The following is a 9,341-nucleotide window of genomic DNA, read 5'->3' on the forward strand; positions in this document are numbered from 1 at the left end:
GAGATAAACAGGCGAAAACAATAAGTAATAAGGATCATGTTAAAGTTGGACTAAGACAGAAATACTGTGAATTCAAGTGCATTAATTCTAGATGGCTAAAAGCTACATCTCAAATAGTGGAGTGATTGAAACAGAGGATGTGAAAGTGCCCTGAATTCAAGCAGTGGAGAGATTCTGCAACTTTTTAGGACTGGACAGCGAAATGGAATTAAGGAATAACCAAGCCACAGAGGGGTTTGAAAATGAGTAAGAATTCTAAAACTAAGGCATTGTTGGAGTGGGAGTCAATGTAGGTTGTGAGTAAAGAAATGAGGGGAATTTGGAGAGAGTTAGGATATGGACAACACAGTATTGGAAGAGTTTAAATTTAATTAGGATGGAAGATGGAGTTCAGACAGGCGATTATTCAAATTGCCAGGTGTACGACAATAGGCCAAGATGTGTAGGTGCAAGCAGACAGTATTGCGATGTAGGCAGAAATTTACCTCTGGGTCAGATATAAAACTAAGGATCTGAATAATCTGGTTCAGCAGTAAGCAACAGTTGCCAGCTGAAACAAAAACAAACATTTGTGGATAGAAAGCTCTAGTCTAGTGACGCTTCAGAACTAGAACTGTCCTGGAAATATTAACTCTGCTCTCTCTCCTCAGATGCTGCCAGACCTACTGAGTTTCTAAAGCAATTTTTGGTTTTGCTTCAGATTTCCAGCATCACAGTTTGGACTTATTTTAATTGCCAACATCAAGTCAGAGATTGTACCTGGAATTGATATCAAGTTGGATTAAATTTTTACCTGTCAGCATCTGGTGGAGGACAAGCAGTTGACAATTAAGAGATTAAGGAAGGGTGAATAGTAGTAATGGTAAGGTACATCTGAATGCTAACATATACTACTCAGTAATTACCCGTAGCTGTAAAATAGAATACGTTTGCAACTGGCCTTTGAACAATCTCTTGGTATATGAAGATACAGCTTTCCCACCTGTTGCTGGATTAATACTGGCTGCTATGTGAAAGTGGCAGAGTGAATTCGCATGTAGAGGTGAATTTCTATGGACTTCATGTGCATCCTGCTGATGGGGTAAATATCCACTGTGTGCAATAAGACCAGACGATCTCCTCCTCCCTATACGAAAGGATCTGATATTCAGCTGAAAAGAAACAAAAACTAAAACATTAACAGCAAAATTTCTGAACAAAATCATTTTTGTTAGGTATTAACATGGTGATTACAGTTTACTGGAATATTTTCCCTCCCTTCAGAGAAAAGTGCTGAGAATTCATTATTGTAAACTTCCTCACACCTCTAAGGCATTCTATACCTTTTCCCGATTGGAAACGTTCCTCTTCAGGTTGTTGGTTGTGAAGACAGATTCAGACCACTGAGTGTGGCCTTCTCCAGAAAGCAAAGTATCGCTTGGAAGTAAAGTCTCTGCCCATAACCGACAAACATTGTCCTTGCAGCAGGTCAGCAGAACATTACATGTGAGACCCCTGCTATGAAGGAAAAGTCAGGAACTCAAATTAGATCAATTACTGAGATTATCTCAAACTTTTAAAGAGGGCATAAACTATGATTGAAAATACTGCAAATTCTATGAGGTTGAGATCAACATTTACCAATGCACTGGCCACCAGCAATATGTTACATTTATGTGGCTAACAGCAAATCAGATGCTACCGATTTTGTTTTGATGAGTAAGTAGAAAATGATTTATAGATACTATCTGGCATCTATAGTATGAGCTCATATTTACACAGCATACGCTTTTCCAAGTTTAAGTCATTTGTGCTTTCTTTCAGCTCAACGCTCAGATGATAAGCTGCATGTGCTACAATTTATAAATTCATGCCTGAATATCAATATTGGATTAAACAGAAAGTAGGTGAACTCTGTCACTGAATGGTGGTATAGGCTCTTTAACTAAAATACAAAGTTCAAATATATTATACAATATGCTAAGGAACAACACTAGATACAGTTGCAGAGTTCCCTGGATTGCCTAAGCATCAGGCAGGGGTGTTAATGCTATACAATATTCCGTGACTGTTTCAATACCACCAGAGATAAACAACAAGATAGTTGCTTGGTAGTAGAGAACGTGAATATTGCTGAAAAGAAGCATGTTGACAAAGATTTTTGCCTTTCATTCATCGGGACCAAGACAGGCATACCAAATTTCGAACAATCACCAGAAATTTATGTTACATGAGAAAAGGGTTTGCTGTCTGCTACCCAAATTGATTATGATTGTAAGGTATTATCATGGAGAAAGCAATTAGCAAATATGGACTCCTGAGTAATTCAATAAAGGTATCTGGGCCACCCAGTCATGGAACATGACCTAACAGCAGACATTTCGTTTTGGATTTACGTACGATAGGTTGAGCACTGTGCATACTCTATTTATTATGAATTGTCCAGGAACGTGTCTGATTTGATCGGCTAATTGTTGGGGATATGGCTTAAGTATTTGGCATTGCACTGACAATGAAATTCAAACATAACCCTGCACAATTGTATGGTGGGCAGATGTTCTTTGGACTGATGAATGGAAATTACCTCTTCTGCCATCACTGCGTAGTCGTAGCTTGAAACAGCTTGGTTACACATTGTTCAAAAATCAGTGCATGAATTTCATTGCTGATACAATGTCAGTTATGTCCATTCCACGTACTGATCAAATCAAACAGCATGTCTCTTCAGTTGCTCGTAATAAGCAGAGAGGCACTCAACCAGTCCATCCTTGCAAATCCACAAAACATCTGTTAGATATGGTTCCTTGATTGTTCAGCAAGTGCTACCCAATAGTGAGTGCACAAAAAAAAATACGAACACCAAATTCAGAAAATAAATTAGGCTTCTCAAGTGGCCCACTTACACTTGTTAGAAGCAACATATATCCATAAGCAGGGACCCACATACTGCAAACAAAAGGAATGACTTCAAGCCTTCCATCTTTTGTTTTTGAATTACCTGGAAGCTTGAAGAGCCTACATTGCCATTGACAAAGCAACAGACAAGTTCTCTGCCATAGCTAGAATCCTACAACAATACAGTATGGAAGAAGCCCTTTGCCTACTGCGTCTGTATCACTAAAAAAATACATTATACCTACACTGTCCCACAGTCTTGAACTTTAAGATATTTCAAGTGACCATTCAAATACTTTTAATGCTTGAGGTTTCTCACTTTATCTACACTCCCAGGAGGGCATTCCAAACCCTTACTGGTCTCTGGTTTAAAAAAAACCTTTCCTCAAATCCCCTCTGAACCTCTACCTTTCATGTTCAGTTTACAACCCCTTGTTTCTGACCATTCAACTAAGGGGAACAGCTGTTTTCTATCCACCATGTTCATGCCCCTTTGACCTCATACACCTCTATCAGGTCCTCTTACAAATTTCTCTGCTCCAAAGAAAATAACCCGAGCTTATCCAGTCTCTCAGCAGAAACGTTCCAACCCAGGCAACATCCTGATCAATCTCTCTGTACTCCAAGTGCAATAATCATTTCACTCCTACGATGACCAGAGCTGCACACACTACTCCAGCTGTGGCCTAACCGAACTTGTGCACAGCTCTAACATGACCTCCCTGCTTTTATAATCTACGCCTCAACTGATAAAGGGAAACATCCTATGTACCTTCTTAAATTGCCAACCAATCAGTACCCTTTTCTCCTTCAGTTAAATTTTTGTGCACATTGGAAACCGAGCATTCTTCCATTTGTCCTGATGAGTGCAAGACAAAAAACTTCTGCAAGATGCCTTTAACGTTGCTGAAGAGTGTGGAAAGTAGTGGCACAATTTAAAGCCATACCATGAAAAATAACACTGCAATGTGATGTTAGGTTCCAGAGTTTAGAAAAAGGGGGCTCACTGGGAAAAGTCACTGATAGGTGTTAAATATAAACTATTAGATAGAAAAGATAAGCTTAATACCGAACAAAAACAAATCCCAAAGAATTGCGGATGCTGGAAATCAAAATCAAAAATTGCTGGAAAAAATTCAACAGGTCTGGCAGCATCTGTGGAGAGAAAGCATAGGTAATGTTTCAGTTCTGAATTTCTGAAGGGTCACTAGATCCCAAACATTAGCTCTGCTTTCTCTCCACAGATGCTGCCAAACTGCGGAGTTTTTTCAGCATTTTTTGGCTTTGTTTTCAGCTCAAAATTACTTTATATTTAAGAAAACAGGGTGGTACAACAAGTTAAGTTGACAAATGAAAAATAAACTCAAAACATGTTGACAGAATTGCCTTTTGGAGTAATTTGTGAAGCAACAGTGGAGAAAAAAAATTAAAGGCCTTGTGAAATACAGCTTTTTTTTTGCAGTCTCAAACTTGATGTTTCAAGATGAACTTGATCATTGAGATCGCCAAACGTTTGCCATCAGTTAATATCAGCGCTAATCAGACCATCACTACTGCAAGTACTGTCAAGACATACTAACCTTGGCATGTACTTGCTGGTCTTCCGCCAAGAAAATCCAGTAACAGCCCTAGGATGGGCTAAATATATAAAAGAAAAATCGATATCTCCTTCTTTCTTGTCCATTGGTGTTGCTGGTGCCATCACTGCTGACTGCCAGCTGCTGGAATTATACCACACTTTCACAAGACAGTCATCCTGGGTGGATAGAATAGGAGAGGAGAGACAGAACTTGACCGATTTTGAACATCGACCTAAAGCATATTCTTCATCCAGCATTAATGCAAGGTATATTTATCCAAATGTAGTAAATATATCTTGCACCTTCTACACCACCATATTTCAAGATTTAATCACTAGGTGTAATAATTAAAAACTTTCAGACACAAATTAATCAATAGTCATTGCCTTCTACTCCCATTTCAAGCTACCTTCTCAAAGCATGTAAGAGACACATTTCATGCACCAAATAGTTGAGGGACTCCTTCTGTGCAGATTATGTTTTCATCAAATATTGATCACCAGGCCCGTCAAGGTTCTTCGTTCGTAACAAATCATTGAAACTACAATAACTGGCATTTAAACAGCATTTTCAGAGCTGGACTTTCACAAGAAAATGGTGGGAAGTTGTGTTGAAACAGCTCCCTGATGCATTCGCACTTCTGGGAAACATTCGTAGAGTGGTCTAGGAACTGGATTGAGCACCAAGTCCGGAAATGTTAAGAACTAAATCCAATTCATGCCCAACTTTGTGCCAGTAATCTATTGACATCTCTGAGGAAGACCCTGCTTTGTGCTCAGGCTACCAAGTGTCAGCAGCAGTTCAATGCCCCAGTGATTGGGAGACCGTGACGCTAAAGCTGTTAATGTATCTGCCCGAGGGAGGATTTCACTTTTATCCCGATGCCACTACAGTCTTCGGGAATCTTCAGTACAATCCTTTTATGTTGGTCAGCAAGTCATAATCACAGGCCTGTTTCAGTAGCATCTGCCTTTCCTGGTGGAGCTCTGTTCCTTGAAGCCTCCAGCTTTGCGATATTGCCCATCATTTTCAATTAAAGAAAAATTATACTGTTGCTGGCAAGTAGCAGTTTAAGGGACTCATTCAGTTCTCCTGCCAGGGTCCTGGAGTCCACAGGACAATTCAGTCCTTAAATCAGATAAAATATCCCAAGATCCTTCAGAGTTGGACAAAAATGTATGTGAGACTACAGAAAGTAACCACAAACTTGATCAAATTGGGTTAAAAGGAGGGCAGGGGTGGAAAGAGAAGGAGAGAGATAATGGGGAGAAAGTTCAAAGTTAAAATCCTACACACATTCTACAGGTGTCCTAAAAACATTCAAAAAAGTGGAACACTGGGAAGCATGCACAAACAAAGTCAAAAAGAACAGAGGCCTGGGACATTATAGAGCTGAAAGTTAGAGATTAGGAGAGGCTTTATCTTGAAAACTTTTAAGAAACAGGGTCTCAAGTTTAAAATCAGATATGCCTGTGGTGACAAGCAAGCAAGGCTTGGTGGTACATCACGGGAAAAAAAAAGAACAAGATGATTTGAAAGTTTAGCCTAAATAGCTGTTAGACAAGCAGGCCAAAATCAGCAGTTAACTAGACTAGAGGTAACTTAAGCATTGATGAGCGTTTCAGCCACTAGTAGATTCAAGCAGTGCCAGAATTGGTTAGGCTCACAAAGTAAATAATTTCGGAGATAGAGAAGCTACGTGGTCTCAAGTTCAGCATGGCATTTAATGGGGATGTGAAAAACTAATTTAACCCAAGGCTAGCTGGACAGGGGTGGAATCAGTGACAAGAGTACAGGTGAGAGACACAGGTCTGGAGAAAAAATAAACTTCAATATCCTCACTGTTTTAACTGGAACAAATTGCAACTTATGTGATGCTATCAATAGTGAGAATTTTTTAATGAAAAAGATGAGACTGGAGAAAATTAATACTCCAAGTAAGAGGAAGATGTCCAACACTGACTAAAATACAGTCAGACACCCAAACGCAATTTGAAATGGTGGCATGGTGGAAAGCAGGGCTGACAAGGATGTTGAAGGGTCTAGGCCCAAAACGTCAGCCTTCCTGCTCCTATGATGCTGCTTGGCCTGCTGTGTTCATCCAGCTCTACAACTGGTTATCTCAGATTCTCCAGCATCTGCAGTTCCTACCACCAACTGTTTCATGGTACTGGTATGGGTTGCTCTTCAGCACCAACAGATCAAATTTTAAGATTCAGCCGCAGAAACAGTTTGGCTTGAAATTCATACTTAATTATTTTTCTTCTTTCCACACATTTAAATATCAACTTCATTTTTCCCCATCTATCACTATGTCTCTTAAGCCCATTTTATTGTTTATTCTGGTCCCTGCAGAATTCTGTCAAGGAATGGGACGGGAAATTTGTGTCTTGTGGTGGTATCTCACTTGAGATAGTGGAAATGGTGGTATCTGCTCCAGAGGTGGTGGGGTGGGAAGTGAAGACAAAGGGGATCCTATCACTGTGGTGAGAGGGAAAAGGTGAGTAGAGCAGAAAATGGGTTGGATATGGATGAGAGCCCAGTTAATAAGGTGTTTTAGCTAACTAAATGGAATTGAATCGTCAATGCATAATTCTCCAGAAAATTCCATGAACACATTTTCAGCTTGGGCAAAAATTAAGCTTTTAGTGGTAAAAATTTTTGTGAAAACATGAGTGCTTAATTTCCAATTTCTCAATTCAACTATTTCAACTTCATGGGAATCTTAGAGCATTGCTAGCTTCCATTATTCAAGACAAACTCAAACAAACCACTCAGAACATAGCAAACATTGTCAGTGGTCTACATCAAAGAAAAATACAAATACCTTTCCCACTGTTGCGAAAAATTCACCATCTGGAGACACCTTTAATAGATGGATGGGAGATGCAGTTCTGTGGGGGAAAAAGTGCAGAACAACATTCACATCAATCGAAAAACTAACACCCAAGTCCAATTCTAAAATGGGAAAAGAAATCATGCGTCTAAGTAGATGGGTGAAATGTTGGGAAAACACAAGAAAAAAATTGCAATGCATAAAAACAAAGAAATAAAATACACCAAGATCAAACAAAATTACATCACAGTTATTGGTCTACAAAAAACAGCACACTTGGCATGACCAACAATGCATTCACAGTTGTCCCTACAAATTTTGTAAAATAGGAGTAGTATAACCATATCAAAACTTGCGAATGAGATGAAACTTGAAGCTTGTAAGCTGAGAACAGTACTGAACTTAAAAGGACAGAAATTGGTGGCAAGAGTGAACAGGTGGCAGAAGTATTCAATGCAGAGAAATAGGAGATGATGCATTCTGGTAGGAAGGGCATGGAAAGACAAAACAAGATAAAGGATACAATTCCAAAGAGGGTGCAGGAGTGGAGGGACTGGAGCGCAGATATATAAAAATCATAGAAGGTCACAGTAGAGATTGAGAATGGCTAAAAAACATACAGTGGCTTACATTTTCTAATGGGGCTTAGAGCACAAGAGTTAGATGGCTGTGTTGAACTTGGATAAGACATTAACTTGGTCTCTGATGGAACACTGCAACCAATTCAGAGCGGTGCACTTTTGGATGGATATGAAGGCATTGGAGAAAATGCATAAAAGATTCATGAGAACTGCTACAGAGATTACGAACTTCAATTGTGAAGACAGATGGGAGAAGTTAAGAGTGCTTTCCTCGGTAAAGAGGCAGCTGGGGATGCAGGTATTCAAAAAAATCATGAGGCTTCTGGACTGAGTAGATGGAGAAAAACTGTTCCTTCTTATGAAGGGATTAAGAATGAGAGGGTATGGACTTAAGTGGCAAAAGTGATAAAAGCATATAAGAGATTATATTCAAACATTAAGCGGTTAATGTCTGGAATGTACTGCTTGCAAGTGCATTGGTAGCAAGTTCAATCATGGCATTCAAAAGGCAATTAGACTGGTACCAGTAAATGAAAAACATGCAGAGTCACGGTGAGAAGGCTGGAGAACAGCCCTGAGAAAAAATGCTCATTTGGAATGCCAGTGCAGTCTCGATTGGATAAGTAGCTCATCCTGCAAGATGATAATTGTGCACTCCTTTGGGTGATCATGTAGCATTTTAAAACCTCCTTGGGACTTCATGAAGCTTCATCAATACAACATCTAAATATTATTTGCACTCCTGAACAAACTTAATTTACGTTTTGTTCCCATTGCTGGTGAAATCTCATACCACAGCATATCTTTCAGTTGACGAGTCTCTAATTTTTAATCCAAATAGTTCATATTTGAGCCTATGCAGTAACTTTTTTGTTACTCACTCACAGGATGTGGGTGACGCCAGCATTTATTGCCCATCCCTAATTTACACCAACAGCAAGGGATTCGTGGTCACCATTAAACTCAACTCCAGAGTTTTTTTTTTCAAATTATTGAATTCAAATTCCATCTGCCATCGCAGGATTTGAACCTAGATCCCCAGAACATTAGCTGGGTCACTGGATTAACAGTCCAGCAATAATACCACTAGGCCAACACCTCCCCATAAACTGGCATCATGAAGCACTTCATGCAAGTCTAATTCTGTTCCCAGACATTGCTGACAGTTAATTTTTCAGCAGGATTGAGCATAAACCATATTAACCTGATCAACATGCCTCAACGATACAGCAGGTGGTGGATTCAGTGAGGGAAGGAGGACCACAAGGAGGATAATTAGAGCAAGAGATAGTTTAAAAGAAAACCATACAAGTAGGAAATAAAAACTGAAAGAACTGCAGATGCTGTAAATCAGGAAACCAAACAGAAGTTGCTGGAAAAGCTCAGCAGGTCTGGCAGCATCTGTGAAGTAAAGATCAGTGTTAATGTTTTGGGTCTGGTGACCCTTACCTCTGATCTTTTCTTCACAGA

At 39.5% G+C, this 9,341-nt stretch overlaps 1 protein-coding gene across 1 annotated transcript; it reads right to left on the bottom strand.

Annotated features, from left to right (window-relative positions):
- Positions 1–905: 905 nt before the first annotated feature.
- Positions 906–7,344, bottom strand: LOC125482179 (dmX-like protein 1; the record flags this gene model as incomplete). Its single annotated transcript, XM_048594182.1, has 4 exons — positions 7,282–7,344; positions 4,455–4,630; positions 1,323–1,497; positions 906–1,151 (listed from the first exon to the last, which is right to left on the bottom strand). Coding segments are annotated over exons 2-4 (543 nt in total), but the record flags the coding sequence as incomplete, so codon positions are not given.
- Between the last annotated feature and the right edge of the window lie 1,997 nt (positions 7,345–9,341).

Source organism: Rhincodon typus, unplaced genomic scaffold, assembly GCF_021869965.1.
Source record: "Rhincodon typus isolate 14 unplaced genomic scaffold, sRhiTyp1.1 hic_rhity00006790, whole genome shotgun sequence".
Classification (NCBI taxonomy): domain Eukaryota; kingdom Metazoa; phylum Chordata; class Chondrichthyes; order Orectolobiformes; family Rhincodontidae; genus Rhincodon; species Rhincodon typus.